The sequence below is a fragment of the Schistocerca americana genome, chromosome 4 (genome assembly GCF_021461395.2).
Source record: "Schistocerca americana isolate TAMUIC-IGC-003095 chromosome 4, iqSchAmer2.1, whole genome shotgun sequence".
In the NCBI taxonomy this organism is placed as follows: domain Eukaryota; kingdom Metazoa; phylum Arthropoda; class Insecta; order Orthoptera; family Acrididae; genus Schistocerca; species Schistocerca americana.
Window position 1 is genome coordinate 704,174,406 of NC_060122.1, and position 23,033 is coordinate 704,197,438.

A 23,033-nucleotide genomic window follows, 5' to 3' on the forward strand; every position below is an offset into this window, starting at 1 on the left:
CACCTCCATTCTCCGGGTATTTTATGGAGAGATAAATCAGTACCGTAAATACCAGTTACGTTAGCTGACTACGCCGTTAAAGGCTAATGTGAAGCCTAGAAACGATGGAGACATTACTCACCGCCCTCAAATGGCCTACGAGTAATCGACAGTACAATGAAGCGCGGGACAGAACTGAAAGAACAATCGGCGCTAGAGAAACAAGGTGTCACGAGGAATGCCGGAGGTGGTAAAAGTAGCCGGCGAACACGACTAGGTGCGAGGAGCGGCCACGTGTGTAGCACGTGGCGACCCGCAGCCATTCATCGGACGTGGCGCTTTACTGGCCTATAACTCTGGCTAGCGTGGTGACAAAATAACACGGGCCGTGGAGCGCCGCCAAAAATGTCGCCGCACGACACCACACTGCGTAGCGATGAGACGCGACGCCGTCTGCGATCCACGTCGAACGTGAATCCTGCGTCTTTGTCAGCGTGTCTTGCCAACACCAAAATATATGGAAACATGCAGATAGTAGCAGATGTACACCTCAAGCGTTTGCATTAAGAAACTAAACTCCGAACAGGAGTTTAGTGGGCGCAAAGATGCCGACTGACCGTCGCGGCGTCCTCAGGCGACAGCCGTCACTGGATGCGGGGATGCGGATATGGAGGACCATGTGGTCAACACACCACTTTCCCGTCAGTGGTCAGTTTTTGTCACCGAATCCACTATTTCGCAATCAAGTTGTTGCTCAGTTGGTCTCACAAGGTCTGAACGCACCCCGCTTGCCAACAGCTCTCGGCAGACCCGGACGGTTACCCATCCAAGTGACAGCCAAACCAGACAGCGCTTCACTTCAGTGATCTGACGGGAAGTGGTGTTACCAATGCAGCAGAGCCGTTGGCCAAGCGTTTGCGTTACTGCTGTCATTTGTAGTAGGCGAGATGGGACACTACTAGGTCATGCAAAGCTTAATGATACAGTCTTCTGACTTCTCACGCACGTCACTTTTTACTCCGTCAGTTCTCTTTTCCGATTTCTTCACGGTTTAATTCTCCAGCTCCAGATCCTGTGTCAGTTTTTGTCCGTCTGGACCTCCCGATGACATCAGTATTCTTTGGACCTTTTTCGACTCTTTGAATCCGAGGAAAAGTTTTCCGTTATTCCGTGTGTTAAAATTTTGTGGGAAACCCCGTTGCTGGGAGTCTGTAGATGTGTGTATAAAATTTTCTCTCCTTTTGCGGAAGCTGGATAATATTTTTGTTTGTTTTCTGCGATTTGAATCTATAGCTACCTTCCGTTGCGTTTCCGACGAGAATCTTTCCCATAACTTAGCATACGTCTAGTCTCTGTGGGAGCAAGGTGTTACAACGCTGTCTATACGGATTTAAGTAAATAAGAATTACACTCAGATCTTCCAGTGTCAGACGCCCGTATATGAGTTAAACTATCCGGTTAAAAGTAGGCCGCGCGGGATTAGCCCAGCGGTCTGAGGCGCTGCAGTCATGAGCTGTGCGGCTGGTCCCGGCGGAGGTTCGAGTCCTCCCTCGGGCACGGGTGTGTGTGTTTGTCCTTAGGATAATTTAGGTTAAGTAGTGTGTAAGCTTAGGGACTGATGGCCTTAGCAGTTAAGTCCCGTAAGATTTCACGCACATTTGAACTTTTTTTTGTTGTTGTTGAAAGTATATGGAATCTATTTTTTTTTATTTATTTATTTTTTTTTTGTCATCAGTCTACTGACTGGTTTGATGCGGCCCGCCACGAATTCCTTTCCTGTGCTAACCTCTTCATCTCAGAGTAGCACTTGCAACCTACGTCCTCAATTATTTGCTTGACGTATTCCAATCTCTGCCTTCCTCTACAGTTTTTGCCCTCTACAGCTCCCTCTAGTACCATGGAAGTCATTCCCTCATGTCTTAGCAGATGTCCTATCATCCTGTCCCTTCTCCTTATCAGTGTTTTCCACATATTTCTTTCCTCTCCGATTCTGCGTAGAATCTCCTCATTCCTTACCTTATCAGTCCACCTAATTTTCAACATTCGTCTATAGCACCATCTATTAGTAGCCATTAATATGGGTTGTGTCCACGCTTCGCCTTTAAGACGACTTGTACTTTTCCAGGAACACTTTCTGTGACGTTCTTGAATATCTGTGGAGGAATGCCAGCTCGTTATTTCTCAATAACCGAAATCAGACAAGGCAGTGTTTTGGACGCCGCGGTCTGGAGCGAATTCAACAATCTAACTCAGTGCTCTGGATTCAGATCAGGACTCGGGCAGACCAGACGTTTTCAGGAATTTTATTGTCCACAAACTATTCCCTCAAAGATCCTGCTTCATGAGAGAGTGCACTGTCATGCTGATATAAAGTCATCTTCTCCGAACAGTTCCTGCACTGTACGCAGTGCACACCGCGTTTATCTTTTCCTAAAAGACCAACAAGGGGACCGCACGCTAAGCACGGAAAAGACTTCCATACGGTAGTATCACCTCCCCCATACTTCATTGTTGAAACTACATATGATGGTTAGGTAACGTTCTCCTGTTCTCACCAAATCTAGACATCTCCATTGGGTTGCCACAGAGTACAGTGTGATTCATCACACCAAATCTCTCGTTTCTAGACATCCACTGTCCGCTCCTTTACACTGACGGCTCCGCTCTCGTAACATCTAGTGGCCAGTTCCATATCACATAGAGATATCCACATACCCTTGATCAGACAGTGTACATCTGGACACTCTTAATGTCTCGAGAATTCTCTGCGTTACGCTATGTGCGTAGGTCTCATGGACACAAAAACTGTTATAAAAATACGTGTTTTGAGTGTTTTGTAAAATCATTTCTGCCAAATACGGGGATGATTCCCTTAGCAGGGTACCATCCAATTACTTGCACCATACTCCGTCTTCACTTTCTGCTGTTCCTCAATTTGCACGCAAGTGATTATTCGCTAAAAGTCGTTCGAGGTGCCATTGTGATTAATATAGTGGACTTTTAATCCTTGGTACCAAATTTCTTATCAATCTTCAACGGTCTGATTTCAATTGCTAGCGGATTCCTAAGCGCTTCTGGCTAATACTGAGATGGCATATTAAACAGACAACATCGGCTGTCTTGCCATACCACAGGTAGTGCTTTTGTCCAATGACCTCTACAATGACAATGCGCTGAACACTAGCCTTCATTCCTTCCTTCACCCTCGAAACGTTGTTGGATATCCAAAAGCTACTGCTTTTCATCATCGGCGCCCAAGCCTTCGGGCCCAAGTTAAACTCCTTCCAGGCACCCGACCAGAAAAACGCGGAAAGAGCTCGTGGTGGAAACAACGGAGCTCTCCTTGCGGTTGCTGCTCTTTGTGTGTATTGGAGTCTGACTCAGCTGGCGCCCCGGTTCGTTAAAGGGAGCCGCTGACGTCACGGCTGCTCGGCCGGCCGGCAGTTCCTCACAACGCGGGACTGTAAACATTCAGGACGGGGTCACGCGCCGGACCACTTCGCTGTGGCTTCTGCCGCGGCGCGGACGCACGCGCCTCACAAGCTGGCATATTCTTCACTGACTTGTTGAACTTTTTATGCACATCACAGCTGCAAACGTGCCGGATGAGTATGTAGAGTAACGTCAGTTACTTATTCATGTGAGCCCCCCCCCCCCCCCTCTTCATACTTTTCGGTGTTCTAGAAATTCTACTGCTACATAATCCCAGTACACTTGCCAGCAGGAACCTGTAGTTATCTTCTGGACGAGAAGGTAATCCGGGTGCTCCGTATGAATCTACATATCCCTCACCAATGGAACCTGGTTTCTGGGTAATTTCTCGTAAAGTAAGTATTTTTACAAGATAAGAAGAAACGTATCAGCTTTGCGTATTAACGCCGTAGGCTTACGAAAAACGATCTGAAGTCAACGCACCATAGAGCTGCAACAGACAGACTAATGAACCCATCTAAACTCTAAACCACTTATATTAGATTTATAACTTTTACGGGCAGATTATAACAATTTTTATCCGTGATGCTTCACTGTAGGCTGCTTTTCGAGATACCGACACACTGAAACAGACAGCATAGATATTATATTAAAATACCGTAAGCAGAAGATATATGAAGAATTTGTGTGTGCAGTGTAGTTCTCCTCAAATCGGGAGAGAAATGCATTTACTGTTGGAGGAATAACTATCCGTTCAAATACTCTTCCATGGATGGACTCATCAGTTTCTATCGAAGGGTTCAAATGGCTCTGAGCACTATGCGACTTAACATCTGAGGTCATCATTCCCCTAGACTTATAACTACTTAAACCTAACTAACCTAAGAACATCACACACATCCATGGCCGAGGCAGGATTCGAACCTGCGACAGTAGCAGCAGCGCGGTTCCGGACTGAAGCGCCTAGAACCGTTCGGTCACAGAGTCTGGCCCGTCGAAGGGACATAGAAGTCTAATGAACTGCGTGAAATGAGTGTACAATATCTTTAGACTGCATTAAGGGAACAGGGAGGGGAATGAGAGATCAGGACGCTCGCCACTGGTGTTGTCAGATTATTCGGTCTAGTGTACACTGTTTGAATCAAACTCTAGCATAGTCGTATTTTTTTATTGTTGAAAATTATGATTACTTCTGAATGAATATGGTAAAGTACACAATATTCAGATATTCATGTGGAATTCGCAATAGGTGCTAAAGTTTCTTAAACAGTTGTTTCATATTACCAGCGCTAGTCTTTCGTATATACAGCCAGTGTCTCCTACGAGTCATCAAATAAAAAAAAAATGTGTGTGAAATCTTATGGGACTTAACTGCTAACGTCATCAGTCCCTAAGCCTACACACTACTTAACCTAAATTATCCTAAGTACAAACACACACACACCCATGCCCGAGGGAGGACTCAAACCTCCGTCGGGATCAGCCGCACAGTCCATGACTGCAGCGCCCGTAGACCGCTCGGCTAATCCCGCGCGGTGGAGGCAGGGTCACCAGCAAGAAGTGCAGATATGCCTCGCATGTGAGGCTCTGTGGAATAGTGGCTGGTTCCACGAGTCAGTCACCAACTATCACCAGCCCCACATTGAGGCTGAACCGGTGCTGATGGTTTGGTGCCACCATAGCACCAAAACGCTAAGTACGGACACATTCCCACTTGCCAGTTTGTTCCCGTTTGTGTTTTCAATCACTGAAACCACCACTGTCAAAAATCTTTTGATCTCTGCCTTCAAGTGGGCGCACCTCCCATTGGAACGCATTCCCCGGCCATACGTCTATCAAATAACCTTTTCTGCCTCTTATCCTGTCAGGTATCGTTTCGTGAAGTACGTTCACATTTAGCAAAACAAAATTACACTGCCTGTGTGTGTGTGTGTGTGTGTGTGTGTGTGTGTGTGTGTGTGTGTGTGTGTATTTAAGTAGAAATAGGTTAAAGGTAAGGAGAAATAAATACTCTTAGTATCCCGAAATTAGCACGATATCGTGTACCAACCAATATTCCTACGAATGTCTTGACACTAACAACGCGAGAACGAAACGGAAGCACTTTCTTCCACAGGGAGTTTGGACACCCCTGACTGCGATCAGCAGTAATCTCGCATAACACTGAACAAACACGACGTCAACACTCAGCACCTTATCAGTAATTCGACTAAATGTTGCACACTTCACGCTTTACACATGTAATCATACAACGGCTCTCCAGGTTACGGAGCAGAGTTCGGCGGGCAGGTGTTGACACCTAACGCTTTCAGGCCGTATCGATAAAATGTTATCGGAGATCGAGCGTTAAGAACTCCAGGATACTCGTACGCCAGTGTGAACGCAAGCAGCTCCTATCTGTGGAGTCAACATTAGTTTGAGATATCACGTACGTTCTCCGTTACATAAAGACTTGACATCTCTTTAAATAAAAGATATCTGTTCTTGGTAGATTGGTGTCTTTTTTGTGGAAGCTGCTTTGAAACTTCAAGTATAGCACTGACTAATCTAAGGAACAGATTCCATTGGTTTGGAAATTGTCTTTCTTTGTAGATGTTTCTGACTCAACAACTACGATAGGAAGCATGTCTCCCGGCAGAGGTTCGAGTCCTCCCTCGGGCGTGGGTGTGAGTGTTGTCCTAAGCGTTAAGTTAGTTTAAGTAGCGTGTAAGTCTAGGGACCGATAGCCTCAGCAGTTTGGTCCCTTAGGAATTCATACACATTTGAACATTTTGAAGAAACATGAAACGACATTTGTTGATCTATATTCATGTACGCCGAGGGAAAAAAACGAAATGCCCAGTAAAATTAGTAAATAATTACGAAAATAATTACAGTGGGTTCACTCCCACATGCTGTATGACTGCCACAAGCATTCAGCCGTTCACCGGATTAAAAACACGAACCGCAAGATCTGTTTTTCATGTGCCAAGCACGTCTCTTTTTTCATTCGGCAAGGACATAAATGTAACGGTCTCTTCGGACTTTTTGTTGTATAATGAGTGTGAAAGCTGTTCATATGTTTTCCTCTTTGTAATATTTCTATTACCTGCTGCGACTACATCAATACGTACATCGTAATTACAAAAATGGTTCAAATGGCTCTGAGCACTATGGGACTTAACATCTATGGTCATCAGTCCCCTAGAACTTAGAACTACTTAAACCTAACTAACCTAAGGACAGCACACAACACCCAGCCATCACGAGGCAGAGAAAATCCCTGACCCCGCCGGGAATCGAACCCGGGAACCCGTGCGTGGGAAGCGAGAATGCTACCGCACGACCACGAGATGCGGGCATCGTAATTACAAATAAAGTTGCTCTGACTGGCTTCGTTGATAATTCTTCATGCACTTATTCACTGATCTCGGAGTTAGAAATACAGTATTATTCGCGCAATCCAAGATGACACACGGTGTAGCAGCTGATGCTAGCGATCGTAAATGCATTTCCCATTTGCGGTTGCTCCTATGAGCCACAGCGCCGACAGGCAGCTTTATTGCGCGAATAGTCCATGTCCTGTGGACTCCTATAATGAGTCACAGATCTTCCAGCAAAAACGGATCTCTCCGAGATGGTGTCTGTACCCGTGTACTAGATTTTCTGTGTAAATGACATGCAGCGTTATGATTGCCACATATTATCAGATATTGAAAATTAGTGTCAGCGTGTAACATTATAAGGAATAGGTCCTATCCACTGTGTGTGGGCGACGAGTCTGATCCTGGAAAAGTAACGTGTCTTATCGTTAAGCTCGTTTGAAGGACATTGGAAAACGTTCAAAGCAGCACCCTCAGCCAGTGAAATCATGACCACGTTCTTCTAGGGCTCTGCTGGAGCTATACGGTTTGATGTCCTCCTCCATGGTGTAACGATCAACTCTGAAGTGTACTGTGTTACCCTCAGGAAACTGAAAAAACAACTTCAACGTGTTCGTCGCCACAAAAATGCATACTAACTTATTGTCCTCCATGACAACGTGAGGCCTCACGTAAATCTGCACACCCAAGATGAGCCTACAGAACTTCAATAGACTGCCTCATCCACCCTACAGCCCCAGTTTCTCATCTTCCGACTTCTATCTGATAGGACCAATGAAGAACACTCCGCGGGAAGCAGTACGTGCAAGATAGGAAGGTTATTGATACAGCACGACATTGGCTCTGACTTCGACCAGCAGAGTGATACATGTTGGCATACGGGTCCTCCAAATAAGGTGGCGTAAAGCCGTTGCAATGAACGAAGATTATGTTGAAAAACTGAGTTTTGTAGCCAGATATGTGGGGAATAATGTAATGCATTGGATGTACTGGAATCCTGAATAAAACCAACCTGCTTTCTGAAAAATAATCTGTAGCATTACTCTCTGAACACCCCTCGTACTTGAAAAATAAAGAAGGAAACGAATAATTCTCTGTGAAAGTAGAAACTCGTGTTGTCGGGAGGTGATGAGTGATGCTAAGAAGCTATCGCACAATACAGGACACATCCTTTCAAAGATATAGGAACGAGACACGCTTAGCGCCAAAATATTAGCTGTCAATGAAAAGATGGTGCGTTTGTAGGAGTACGTCCTTCTCATCTGTAAGCTGATGAAAGAAAGGATGGAAGGAAAGAAGACTGGTTCAAATGGCTCTGAGCACTGTGAGACTCAACATCTTAGGTCATAAGTCCCCTAGAACTTAGAACTACTTAAACCTAACTAACCTAAGGACATCACACACACCCATGCCCGAGGCAGGATTCGAACCTGCGACCGTAGCAGTCCCGCGGTTCCGGACTGCAGCGCCAGAACCGCTAGACCACCGCGGCCGGCAAAGAAGACTGTAGACGACGATGTCGGACATGCAAAGGACGGGGAAAGAAATCAGCCGCGTCATCTTCAAAAGAAAAATTTCAGTATTTGCCCCAAGTGATTTAGGGTCTCACAGGAAGCCTGCCTGGATGTCTTGTCGAGGACAACATGCGAGTGTCTTACGCACTGCGCCTAGGCAGCCGGCCGGTGTAGCCGAGCGGTTCTACGCGCTTCAGTCTGGAACTGCGTGACCGCTACGGTCGCAGGTTCGAATCCTGTCTTGGTCATGGATGTGTGATGTGCTTAGGTTAGTTAGGTTTAAGTAGTTCTAAGTTCTAGGGGTCTTATGCCCTCAGATGTTAAGTCCCATAGTGCTCAGAGCCATTTGAATTGCGCCTCTTCACACTGTTTTGTCAGATATATATGACATGAAGCGTTCTGTCTGAGTGAGTGGTAGCGGGACACACTCGACACCGCACAACGGCCGAGTTTTGTCAGAGTGGCGTGAAACGGCAGTCAGGAGAACAGCGCCGGCCCATTATAAGAGGCTGAAGAATATATGGCGGTCTGGATGGGCAGGGCTGCAGACAATGCGGGCACCTGCGCCGCCCCCTGGCCGACCAATCAACACCCGGGGGGCGGCCGCCTCCCCCTGCTTTACATGTGAATGCAGCCGACGCCACCCCGCGGCTCCCGGCGGATGCCGAGTCTTGCAGCCCACGCTTCCGCCGTTGCGCCGGGTTCGCAGATCCAGTGGCGGATTTACTAGCTCGAAACTGCTCTGTCTGTAACACGCCGAACGACAATGCTTAAAAAAGTATATTCAGTATTCACAACGGCGGATTTATTAGTTACGTTGTGCCTCGTAGCATTGGTCGAGCCAGAGGCTTCAGGATTCATCTACATCCACATTCACATTCACGTTGCCACGGCCACCGCTCGGAACAAATTGAGGAGCGTTTTGTAGACGGTGTATTCGGCGAAATGATGAACCAAAGCTTCGGCCTCTGTTGCAAGTGTCGCTCGTCAGAGTATATGATACTGAGTGTTACGTACACTGATCGAGGCCACTGCATTAGCATTACATACTGTTCAATATGATGCTATCTACGAAAAAATTGATTACGCCTGCGAAAGCTTATACAAATTGATTCCTTCTTTTCTTTCGCTTTTCTATTTTGTTTGCCATTAGACGAATAGAAAACCAGTGGCCGCTTCCATATACACCCTAATCTCCCTGAACCTACTTCTACAGAAAATATTTGGGTCTTGAAACTCCGCCTTCTGCAAAACAGAATGTATTTCTCTTTCTGTTTACCCACGCAGTTCTCGACAACTGTGTGTCATCTGTGGGTCTCGATTTATTTCTGGAAAATATCACACGAAGTTCATTATTGTTCTACAATTTTGCACCCAAAAACTTATGACGCGTAAGCATTTTGTTTCTTTTGTTTCGATTACTCGCGTGAATCGACATCACTAGTGAAAAGTGGGTTACTGCAGGTTGGCTTGACTTTATGCCTTTTATCGTTTGACATAATGTCAGCTGCAAAGTAGTCCGAAGGAATTTGCTTATTTGTGTAAATACTTTTTCCATGAGTAGTGATTGCATATGTCCTGTTCTTACCTTACCATAGGGCTGTCACAGATTATAACGTGATTCATCACTCCGAATAACTCGTTTTCAGATACCAACAGTCCACTGGCATCGCTGTTTACACAACCTCAAGCGTTGCATGGCATTGCCTGCAGAAAGAATGAGGAGCTGCTCGCCCTTTGTACCCCATTGCTTCCAATCCCATACGCATAGTCACTGTGCTAGGTGGACTGCTGATAACACTTCACGAGTGATCCCTTCTTCAGATTTCATGCGATTTTTTACATCCACCTCCCTGCACGTAAGGACCTGAGGACTTCCTGTTTACATGTGGTTCTTTCCTCACGCTTCCAGTTCACTGCCACATTACCTTGGGCAGCTTTAGAGTAATTTTAATATCCTTGAGGGATCTATTGCTCAGGTAACGTCCAATGACTAGTCCACGTTCGAGCTCTCCTCGGTGACAACACGATAATCACCGTCTCCTTTTATATTGGCGAGACCGCTTCTCGTGACATCTGGCTTTCACTTCCGCTTTGCATAGGGGTGTCGGAATACTTTCGATCAGACAGCGAATTAGCAACAGCAGGCCAGAGTATTAATAGCCAATCCGGTCACTGGGCGCAGAGTTTCGAGTTTAGTAGGACCGCGTGTGTGCAGACAAAGAACGACTCTTCCTCATCGTTTGTTCTGCCCCGATTGCTGTTTGCGTCATACGGCCTGCTGGCGATTTGTAAAATTTAGAATTTTTCGTGTGAAATGCTTGAGACGGGTTTTGCTACACTGCAGCCTCTAGGATTACTGTTTAGATCGTTGCTCGCTTGCGTAATTCCATGTTACACGATTTTTCAGGTGCTGCTATGCTACATGCTTTGCAGTTGTGTATTCGTGTGAGAAAGATTAGGTCTTTGTTCAGATCGCGTACCTGTTTTAGAATATGACGACGAATATCTATTTTTCATTTTTCAGCGAGTCATCGGAAGATATAGGTCATCTTTCACTTTACGTTACCACTTTCTAAGTGGTATTACAGCGATTGTGTGGCGTATGTGGCTGTTTTTTTATTTATTTTTTTTATTTTTTTTAAATGTGCGGTTTTGTACACCTATGTGCTGTTCATGAATCTTGGCGTCTGTATTATTAATAATAACTGAAGTTAATTTAAAATCTGACTAATTATTTGCCTCCTGGTTTTATTTTGCAATACCATAATGTTTCGTACTCGTTGGTACAGGTGCTCGCTTATCACACTAGTAGCAGGTGCGAGCGCTTCTCTTATAGGCAATTTTCAGCCAAACAAGTCTAGTCCGAGTAGCAGGTAACTTCAAGACAACTGCTACAGAAATAATACATGGAGAATTTGCATTTCAGTTAATCAATTTCTTGACATTAGGCATTAGTGCATACAGAGTGTTGTTAAACACGTTGTATTAGGAAGGCTAAAGTTGTTGATTGAAATATGTCTTCCTTTAATTTACGTTAAAGTCCCCTTTATATGTTCCGTTGTGTTCTGAAAGCTAACTCGTTATGCACTTAGGTTAAACCACAGCAGGTAGTAGTGGCTATCAACCTCATTGTAACTTAATATTACAATTTATTCTAAAACTGCACCTGTCAAACAGGAAAGTAAGCGGTTCTATTGATTGTGTTCGGCACATGCAATGCTTCTTCTCAAGAAAATTACAACTGTGTGTGTTTGTATAGTCCGATAATCGCTAAACATATAACAACGATATTGTCACAGTGTAATGGTACTGTATCGTGTGCGCTCACAAACGCAACATTTAGAAATAACAACACTCACAAAGTTTTTGGGCTGTTCCTGCTGCACAGTGACAAATACGTTGTCGCTAGCTTTTTTGAGGTCGTACATGTCCAGCTGGACACCCTACCCCCCCCCAATATTGTACAGCTGACTTCTAGCTGGTACTCGGTAGTCATGAAAAACAGGGGAGAAGAAAAATGGATGGGAAAACTTGCTTCCTTCGCTGCACCGATGCGTCAATGGGGGTGACGAACGCGGGCGTATCGCACAAAGGGAAGGTACGGGAAGATTCATAGTGGCCCGACAGGAAAATTACAGCGTTCACCAAGCAGCCGTCGAGAGACGCGCTCCGGGCTACAATTCGACCGCAGCTCCGGAGTAATAATGTGCGGTTTTGCGGTAACGATACACGCAATAACGCATCCGATATTTAGCCTTTGCGCTTGTTTGCATGTGGCCCATTCATCACGAATGACAAGCAACACCTCTTCGCTATCTGCCAGGCGATCGGTCTCACAGGCGGGCAGGCCAGCGGCCGCGTTCCACTGTTTGCACACAACACCGTAGCTCTCCAAAGCGCGAGTCATGATTGCATAAATGAGCTTTTTCGTTTGTGTTCCACTAATGAGCACCGCTGACTCAGTGGAGAACTACAACGGAACCCTTAAGATAACAATTCCCCTTCAGCAATTCAATTCATGTGCAGCTTCGAAACCGTGATTAAGGATCACTCGTAACGGAATTGAAACTGTGTCTCCTGGTCAAGGGTCGAAGTATTTTAACAAAGCTCTACATGGAAGATTGGGCAAAGAATCCTCCTTCTAAACTGATAACCCCTCCTCCTCCCCGACACACTACTTAGAAAAAAAGTTACAAGAAACAAAGGCCGGCCGAAGTGGCCGTGCGGTTAAAGGCGCTGCAGCCTGGAACCGCAAGACCGCTACGGTCGCAGGTTCGAATCCTGCCTCGGGCATGGATGTTTGTGATGTCCTTAGGTTAGTTAGGTTTAACTAGTTCTAAGTTCTAGGGGACTAATGACCTCAGCAGTTGGGTCCCATAGTGCTCAGAGCCATTTGCACAAGAAATAAAATTGCACTCGCAACATGCTTTACAACCATTCAAAAATATTCAGCGTAAGTGAACAACAGCGGAGATGTTTCATGTACGTCTCCCGTGGAACTGCCTCTCGTCTTTGAGAAGGTTCTTTTATCCACAGAAACAAAACTATAAGTTCTCCTCTGAAACAAGCATGATTCGTTTCACAAGGAGGACTAGTAAAAGGGAAAGATATCAAAACTGCATTACGTGGTCGAGATTGTCGGGTATAGGAAAAAAAATAGCAGTAAGCAAAATTCCCTATCAGACCTAGTGAATTTATGAACATAGTCAACCTCTCCATGTCAAAAGTTGAAGTGGCATTACTCCAGTGGTACTACAAATCCAGGTTAAGGAAACCTGCAAAAACGGCTGAATGTTGGTTGATAAATTTACAACATTGTGCAGTCTCCAACTCAGACGTAGTTTGTAGAAACTGGCTCCCGACGCCAAAGCAGGAAGACATTCTGTTTAGAAGTTAAGCATAATTGCTGATTGTTAATCATTTTACACTCTCCTGTAATTCACAGTTCTAGCTACTGTTCGGCACGCCTATACAAATGGCCAAATTTGGATACTCCGCCATACTAGTCATCAAATAAGTGTTGCAATCGCAGACACACTTCGAGTGTCTGACCATTGTGAATGATTTCCTCGTATTTCATTTGCATTTTTCAACTGCCTTAGGCTACTTATGACAGCGTTTAAAGCAAGAGTTGAACACAGGGTCTCCGCTTTACGACAAGGAATCCTGTTGCCTTTGTTTCGTAATTTTGACAAATTTCACTTCGACGGAGCGAAGTTTCAATGCAGCAGCGCTTTGAGAGCTGAATCATCAACAGTGAAAACACCATTTACAGAGTTATGAAAAGGTATTAAGCGAGAAACAATGGCATTAGAGCCGTGTCATGTGCACAGTAATTCTGGTGTGATCGAAATAGGTGTCAGCGCTGTGTGTGCTCAAAAGTGTATTGCATTACAAGTGAAACAGGTCGCAACTAAAAAGACAGACGGGAACAGCGTTCGCACACTAACAGTGGATTAATTATGCCACGTGTCTCTCTTCGGCATCCAGTTTTCGCCACGTGGCCTAAGCTCAGCAGTGATGAAGCTGTCGCGCCAGTGTAACATAAATAAAACTTACCCAGACCTGCAAATTAGTTCTTTGGGAGCTAGCCGTGTCACCGAGTATATTTAACTATCACATTTCTGTAAATTACGACGCTTTAGCACTCTAATTAATTACGCACCGAACACGTTAATTATATAAACCAGCTGATACCTTTGTAGCACATTCTGCATTAATGGGTACATGCGTTCTGTAATGTAGCTGTGCACGGACACAGATAATTTGAGGAAATAAAATTAATATCGGCGCGGGCCTGATTATATGGCGTCCCACAGCACAGTAACAACGGTGATACGAGGTAATTATTCATCACACAGCGCTCCTAAATAGGAAACAAAAACTTGTCCCTTTATTCAATAAACACGGTGAAATTAGTGCCGGCGCGAGCCTGGCCGCTGGCGGCAGTGTGGAAATGAGCAGCGTCGCGCAGTCGCATCGGCGTTGCCACGGCAACCAAACCTCATCAGTCAGCCATCTCCCTCGCGGCGTCGCTCCCTAAAAAGCCGGCCCCTATTACGCCGGTGTAATATGCACTAGTGACGGCTGGTGACGGCGCTGGTGTGGGGGCGTAGTGACCAAGCCTCCAAAGCCCCCCGATATGAATGATGCGTCAGGCGCTCAAATTGACACCAATTACCAGGAAAACTGCCTACTTAGGCGCGGCCCCTTGCGAATCTCCGCCACCGACCGCACCCCTCCGGCGGCAGTAGGCAAACGAGGGGTGGTCGGCCGTCCCCCTGTCTTCTGGGCGTGACTTTCACACGGGACGCGCCAAACACCGGCCGCTATTCTTTCTAGCGCAGCAGCGTACGCGTCACTCACCAGGGAGGGAACATCAGAGATCCCTTCCTAAAATTGACAACGGTGCCCACATAATATTTATCACGAACTTCAAAACATCGCAAGGTAGCGAAATTGCCCAGAAATTTAAATGATAACCTCACAATCTGACTTTTCTATCTCTGTATTTCAACACACTATCAGTCTTCCTTTACGCCTATTTCGTCTTACGCAGGCAAAATATCATCAAGTAGTTTCATTACCAATGCTGTAGTAAGTGTGATCGATACTGTCTTCTTTTGGGTGGGTACAATGATCCAAAATTCTGCCCTGTCATGCTTGTTCTTACATTTCAGCCTATGGGTTAAAATTTAAGATGCAATGAGGTAGAAATGGACTAATATCATCTTGTGAATGCTGCAGTTCTTCTTATTTCAGCTAAGAAAATGGGAGATGAGTTCCACCTTATGAAAGACGTCTTTTTAGTTTTGTTTTCAGCCAGACACGTTTCAGCAATTTTTGTGCTATCTTCAGTGGGTTTCCTCGTTTATTTTCCTCCTGCAAGATCGTTACATGTTAACCTTTAAGAAAGCTTTTCGTACAAAATATTTATATTTGTAAAATGGGTGATTATTGACACATATATTTTACATTGGTTTGCATACAATACAGAGTTGAGACATGTATCACTGATCTGAGCATTCCATGTTGTTCATTTACGATATGTCTAAAGTTTCTAGTTTTGTAGTACATTTGGAACTAAATTGGGGTTATTCACTTGTTTGCGTACCTCACATGAAGTTACTGGATATTTATGCTAGTAGCTTTGGGTGTAGTAAATAATCTGCGGCTTGTCGTCTGCTAACAGCAAACCGTTATTATACTGTATTATATGGTGTATTATTCATTCTCGGTCGCAAATATATATTACTTAGAAAAATAAAGTAACGTTTCGGTATTTTCAGATGACAAGCTGTAGAGGGCTTAGTAGATCCAAAGCTACCAGCACAAATATCCAATGTGAGGTATGTAAACAAATGCACACGTCCACTTTATTTCCAAACGTACTATAAAACTAGTAACTTTAGACATCTCGTAAATAAACAACATAGAATGCTCAGATCAGTGATACACGTCTCAACTCTGTATTGTATGCAAACCAACGTAAAAAATATTTGTCAATAATCGCCCATTTTACAAATGTAAATATATTGCATGAAAAGTTTCTTTAAAGGTTAACAAGTAACAATTTTGCAGGAGGAAAATAAACAAAGGAACCCACTGAACATAGCACAAAAATTGCTGAAACATATCTGTGTAAGAATAAAATCACAAAGGTATCTTGCATTAGATGGAAATCCTGTCCAATGGACTAATATCAATTTCCCGGTATTTTAACTACTTCCAGTTTATGCCGGAATGATTTCTTCAAGTTTACTCAACCTCTCCCTAAGCCCATATTACGCCACGAGCCAACGATGAAACGAGCAATATACCGGACGAGTAAATTGGTCAGTTTGGATTCATAGATTTCTAAAGATTTTTCGTGGATATTTGACCAGCTTACGCTTTCGGTATGATACTTTTCGCTGGCCTAGATTCGTGAAATTTGGCATTAAGAAAGTATACACCGTACAAGAACATGCAATAAAACACGAAAACTGTTAATATGTAATTACATCACATGAACAAAATATTTCTTTTTTCATTTGTTATCCAACTTCAAACTTGAAATTGAAACATTCTAGAAAGTTTTGGAATCGCTGGGAGCGATGTAGGCCTTATTGCCAGTATCAATGATAATAACAGGCAAAAATGGTCGATATTGTCGATTCCCGGAATGGATGAACTGTCTATATACATTATTAAGTTTGTACGGAACCACCAGTGCTCTAGTCTACTCTCATCCAGCCAATTTTTTCTTTGCAGAACTCGATAAGAAAATTCTCCACCTTTTCTTTCTTATTGCGTATCAGCCATGCGAGTGTGACAGGGTAAAATTCTTCTAGAGACCACAGACAAATTTCCACATAATCTTATGAGAGTGAGGTAAAGGTCCTTGGAGCCAGGTGGCAGCTAAGCAACCGCGCGGTAAATTGGCCGCCAAGTGGCGACCGCTCCGCGCATTCCCAGCGCGTCGGCCCACGCGCCGCCCTCCCTAATCTCGCCGAAAGCGTTCAAAAACTTCCGCCGGCATCGCTCACGCTGCGCCCGCCCCCGACCCCAAGCAATTGAATTAAGCGTGGCGCGCGAATGAAATAGAAATCCTATGCAAATGACATAAGGAATCCCGCAAGGAGCCGCTGTAACGGCTCGCGGCCTACGGAGCCTTGACAGTGGGGATCGCAACTAGCTATTGCTAGCCGCCAGCCGAAATCACCACATAGCACTACGCAAAAGTGCAGTCTTAAGCTACTAAGAGGATGTAAAATTGCAATAATTCTTCCGTCCAGAAGGTCGCCTTGGATTCGCATCGAGTGAGTTGTTTCTTGGGGTTAAGAAACAACAGTTTTACGGCTGTTGTTCAATCTCTCTCTCTTTCTGTCTCTCTCTCTCTCTCTCTCTCTCATATTTTGTGTAGTTTCGGACATTAAACATATAGGGCAAGACGGCCATTGATCTTTTCAGGGCACATAAACGAACAAACCCGAACGTATAAGGGAACCAGCTGTCTCTGCAATTAATGGTGGTAATGGGCAGGGCTCAATACATCAACAGTGCCTGAATAAGTTGGAAATTTGGGTCGATCAGGGATCGTGCCCGGATAGCTGAGGTGGTCAAAGCAACCGTTCACGAGAAACGGGTTGACAGTCCCTTGATCAAATATCATGATATGAGTTTTCCATGATTACTCTCAAGTAATTCGAGAAAATGCCTGGATAATTCAATCAAAAGCGATGCCCGTATCGTCTACCCTGTCAACTGAGATTTAGCTCAATCTCTGTTGACCTCAAGGTAAAATATACGTTCATTTACGACCTTACACATTTTCTTGGCTTCTATGCCTTTACGTCGGTATCCGCAGTTTGAATGACCTATACTTAGAATATGAGGTCCTTTGAAACCCTGAGTCAAACAAATGCTAATCGATGTATCTAAAAACACGTCAGTGCTCTAACTTTCGTTTCGCTACACTTTTGTTCTTCTAGAAATTTGGTCTCACATGTAAGTAGATGAATAACTTCGTCACTGACGATGCTTCGTAATAAATACAAACCAGTAACAGTCAAGAAGCAATTCATTCTAATAGTCCTGCTGATTTTGTGTTAACGAAATACACAACATAACAAGTCAAGTGACTGGGAGAAATTTAATGATTATGTTACAGTTCTCCAAGAGAACACCCTGTTATTTCTATTTCATTGTGTTTTCTGGACCTGTCACTTATAGGAAGATGTTAGCAATAGAACTTGCTAGTAATCATATGTCACTTCTACAACTGACAAACATTTGTCAGCGGAAGATGCATGTGGCTGGGAATGTGCGTAATATTTTAATCCTCCAAAAAGGACTGTGCGATTGTGCCTCAACTCCATACTACCGGCCGCAAAAGCTAGACTCCAAAAGCCACACATGAAATTATTAGGGAATGCTTCTGGTGCTGAGCGCTTTTCCGTGAACAGTTGTTTTCATAAACCATCAACCTTTGGTTATGAGCACTTTAGTAGAATCAGGACGCAGTTACAACGTTTTCTTCACCCGTACGTGAAAGATTTTTTTGTGATGTAATCATTATGAACCAGAATCGTATTATACGGTAGCAATAAATTACTTGATATCGCCTTGCATAAAGTTGTGTAATACAGCAGAATATTAATGCTGGTAGGGGCAGGACTGAAAATTAAATATTCCAATGTCAAAAATTCTGCTAATTTTCTGATAATAAAGCACCTGAAGGGCACTTCGATTCTGGTAGCATTTATTCTGCAGACTAGTCACTCCTCCTCTTCGATAACCCACCTGTTTCAGTATTGCCTTTTTCCCGTGGAATGACTATGATTAACTGAATACAGAATAGATTCACAGAAATATAAGTAAGTTGTTTTTTGTGAAGAAATTCTCTTCTCCCAACTACCTCATTTTATTTATCTCCGTTTCAGTTTTGTACTGTACAAGCATATAGCATTCAAGTGCCGTAGGAAGAAAAGAAAGTATTCTGGAAGTCTATTTCTTCCTGTTACACCTCGATAACATCTTTAAAAAAATCATAATGGAAAAAAAACTGTGGGGTAGTGCAGCGTTAGATAAGGGACTTCAGGAGCAGAATTCCTTTGAGAGATGTAGTATTGCTGTCCCATTTGTCATTATAGCTATCAGAGCCAAGGAAGTGCAGACATTGCCTCCAGGACGCGTGGAGTGAGAACAACAGACGTGGCGCAGCGATGCGGCGTACGGGTGGTACTAAACGCAGCTGAGCCCGCGCGCCTTCGGATCCAATACAACACGCGGTCGCCCGGGGCCAGGCCTAAAATAACGATCAATAACTCGACAATTACCGAGCGCCGCCTCTTCCTTCTCCTCCTCCGAGGAAAAAAACATGGCTGCCCCAGAGCTCGCCGACGCGTCTGCATTCCTTCCGCGACGAGCAGAAGAATCTCGCAGCCAACTCCGAAGCTGCGAGTCGACACGTCTGCGGATTTGTCCGAGGTGGGACGTGAGGGTCGGCTTCTGAGCATTTTGCTCGTTTCATTACCACCTGCTTGCTATATACGTGTCGACTGGATACTTACGGCTGCGTTTCACAAGTGGCTCTAAGGCCGTATAAGGGATATATTTCCTTTACTGCAATTATTTGCAGGAGAAAGCAGCCAGCAAGCAGAAAAACAAAACAGTAATAATGTTGTGTGTATTGCACACCTGCGAATGAGCTAATCTAAGGGGTATGGTGCAAGGATCGTTTCTAACAAGACGAGCGCCTGTCATAGGTAATACAAACTTTGATATATGGTTTGTGTGATTAAGGACCAAAAATAAGAAAAAAAAATTGCGAGTGTTCTAAAAACTCGGACGACATACTTCCTACTTCTCTATTATAACGCTCTTTCAGACATATTCGTTTATAGAGGTGACGCGAGTATCAAAAAAGAATATCTCTCACAGTAATAGCAGAGATTCATTTCTCAATCGTGGATTAAACACTTTTCGCAACTATAGCAACATTAAAGACAGAAACGTGCAGACGCTCTGTCAGTAGTTAAGGTAATAGTTTCTACATTCTGCGATGATCTTGTTAAAGAATTAAATCTTAACAGAATTACAACAGTGTTATTTACGTTCTGAGAATCCGATACACTGGAGTCGTGCAAAACTCCGAAAGCAAAATCGTATTGAACGAAGTATTGAAGATATATCTGAGCGACATTTACTGACACCCAACACCGATTTAGATTTCTCTTATCACACAAGCTAAGAATGAGATTTAAAAACAATATTAACGTCGTTTACTGGTGGGGTAGCACGTCGTATTCCGAGGTAAGTCAGTCTTAAGCGCAGACTGACAGACGACAAGTGCAAAGTAAAATTGAGGGCGTGTTTCGTTGACATTTAAACTGTGAAATTACAGTTAGTAGGCAGCGCGTTTGGGATACAACGACGTGCCAGGTCCGCTAAACTTAAAAAACAACAGTTTGAAGGAAAGAAATAAGCTGACCTTCAGCACACGCGAAAAGAAAAATTTTGAGGCATGTAACATTAATTTTATACTTTGGCGAGTAGTGCATTTGAGATACGCAGTGAGGCTGTCCCATTTCTGCCAAAATGGAATAAAAAAGATTACCAACAACCTGAGTAACTGAGGTAAATACCCACAATATGCAAATACCATTCTGAATAGGACCATTTGTATTTGAAAACAGGCATCCTTGCATCACGTAAAGCAAGTTTAACCATACTTCATTTTACTTTTTTCTGTTTTTCTGTCTTCTAGCTTCTGCCCTAAGCCCATAAATTCTCAGAACTGATGCCAGTCATCCTTGAAAATTCCCTGAGAAACAGGCACGCGCATGGGGGCACGCACACACACACACACACACACACACACACACACACACACACACACACACACACACACAGAAGCACGCGCGCTCGCAGGTACGCGTTACAAATGTATTAGCCATGTACAAGACACGAAGTAATGCCGCATTTAAAACCCATATCGACGCATAAAAGGGTTCATATCAGCAACGTTCACTCCACGATGTCGGCTGTTCTGGTTGAAGCGCTCGTCTTCGCCCTACGGCACACGTACGGCTCTTGGCAGTACCCTCGGGACGCCCACGTGAGAGCAGACGGCAGCGGTACTCACCACGTCGGGGGTGCTGGCGCCGTCCGTGTGCGACGTGGAGTCAGCCGTGCTGCGCGCGCCGCCGTCGCCGTTGGTGGAGCCCATGGGCTCGGGGGGCTTGCTCGACTCCCGCTCGTCGATCACCAGGTCTATGGGCATCTTGCCCTTCAGGCAGCTGATGTACCGGTGGCAGAAGTTGTCGCACAGCTCGTGCACCTGCGGCAGGCCAACACACTCAGTCACTAGCAGCTAATCACTCTCAGACAAGGCGCTCCAGTACGATCCCACTCCACCAGAGGATCCTAGGGCGTGAGATCACCTTCATTAGTGTTCAGTACATCAAATAACAAGTATTAAGCAAGTCGCTCTGGCTGAAGCTTCAGCATCATCCGTCAAGCATCCTATAATTCACAAAAAAGTCATACGTTTTGCATGGAAGAACAGCATCGACATTATAGAGAACTCGACAATGTTATCAGTAGCTCTTATTCTTGCAGAAATGACATGAAATTTTGCGGGAGAGGAACAGTTACACCACCGAGAGAGTCAGTGCAGTGGTAGGACACTGGGCTCGTTTCCCTGATGGACGGCGGCTCAAATATCAGTCCAGCATTCCTGATTTTAAAAAAATGGTTCAAATGGCTCTGAGCACTATGGGACTTAACTGCTGAGGTCATCAGTCCCCTAGAACTTAGAACTACTTAAACTTAACTAACTTAAGGACATCACACACACCCATGCCCAAGGCAGAATTCGAACCTGCGACCGTAGCGGCCGCGCGGTTCCCGACTGTAGCGCCTAGAACCGCTCGGCTACTCCGACCGGCTTCACGGTATCACCTGCACGCCGTGAGTGGTTTTTTTTATGTTTGGAGTGTCATTACATATCTGACTAGTTTCACGAAGCCCACTACGAATTTCTTTCCTCTGCCAGTCTCTTCGTCGCACAGCAGCACCTGCAAAAAACTCCCTCAATTATTTCCTGGATGCTCTCTACAGTTTTTGCCATCTGCAGCTCTATCTAGTACCGTGAAAGTTATTCCATGATTTCTTAACACACGTCCAATCATCCTGTCCCACCTTGTTAATGCTTCCCAATGTTTCTATTCTCGCCGATACTGCGGAGAACCTCGTCATTCGTCAGTCCACGTGTTTCTCACCATCCTTTTACAGCACCACATTTCAAACACTTCAGTTCTCTTCTTCTCAGCTCCCCCCACAGTTCAAGTTCACTGCCATACAATGCTGTGCTACAGACGTGCTGTGTCACAAATCTGTTCCTCTAATTAAGGCGTATGTCTGATAATAGCAGGCTTCTTTTGGTCAGGAACACATTTTCCTGTACCTGTCTGCTTTTTCATTGTCACTTTGCCTCCTCCGTCACACGTTATCTTGCTTCTAAGGTCACAAAATTCCTTCACTTCGTCTACTTCGTAGTCCCTAATTTTGATGTTAATTTTACTGTTAATCTCATTTCCGCTACTTCTCATCAATTTCGTCTTCCGTTGATTTACTCTTACTCCATATTCTGCGCTCAGTAGTCTCTCCATTTCGTTCAGTATGACCTGTATTTCCATCTCGTTTTCACTGAGTTAGCAATGTCATCAGCGAATCTTATCGTTCATACCCATTCAACCCAAATTTCAGTCCCACTGCTCAACCTATCTTCGATTTCCGTCATTGTTTTTTCATTGTTCAGATAGAACAATAATGGAGAAATGCTGGATCATTGTGTACCACACTACTTAATCAGGCCAGTTCGTTCTCAATCTTTCTTCTTATTCTACCTTCTTTGTTCTTCTACATACTGTATACAATCTTTCCCTCCAGCTTACACCTACTTTTGTGTGAATTTCGAAAGTCTTGCGCAATTTTACATTATCGAGGGCTTTTCTAGGCCTACATATGCTATGGATTTGTCTTTATTTTTTTTATGTCTTTCTTCCATTATCGAGTGCAACGTCAGAACTGCGTCCTACGACCAAACTGATCGTCATGTAATTGATCCTTAATTTTGTTTGGCATTCCGTGTTATGTGTTTAGTAGCAGTATATGAGTCTCTTATCACTTCCTGGGGCATGTGCAGGTTGAAGTCCTAAGGCAGTTGGTGACATGGTAAAGAAGTATTATTTCCTTT

General features: G+C 44.4%; 1 protein-coding gene across 5 annotated transcripts in view; it reads right to left on the minus strand.

The window, feature by feature from the left end:
- Positions 1-23,033, minus strand: part of LOC124613880 (homeobox protein homothorax) — a 998,899-nt gene that overhangs the window by 769,718 nt on the left and 206,148 nt on the right. For all 5 annotated transcript variants that reach the window (XM_047142615.1, XM_047142617.1, XM_047142614.1 and 2 more), the window contains exon 6: positions 20,919-21,113. In XM_047142615.1, coding sequence (XP_046998571.1) covers positions 20,919-21,113 — 195 coding nt within the window. The remainder of the gene's footprint in view (positions 1-20,918; positions 21,114-23,033) is intronic.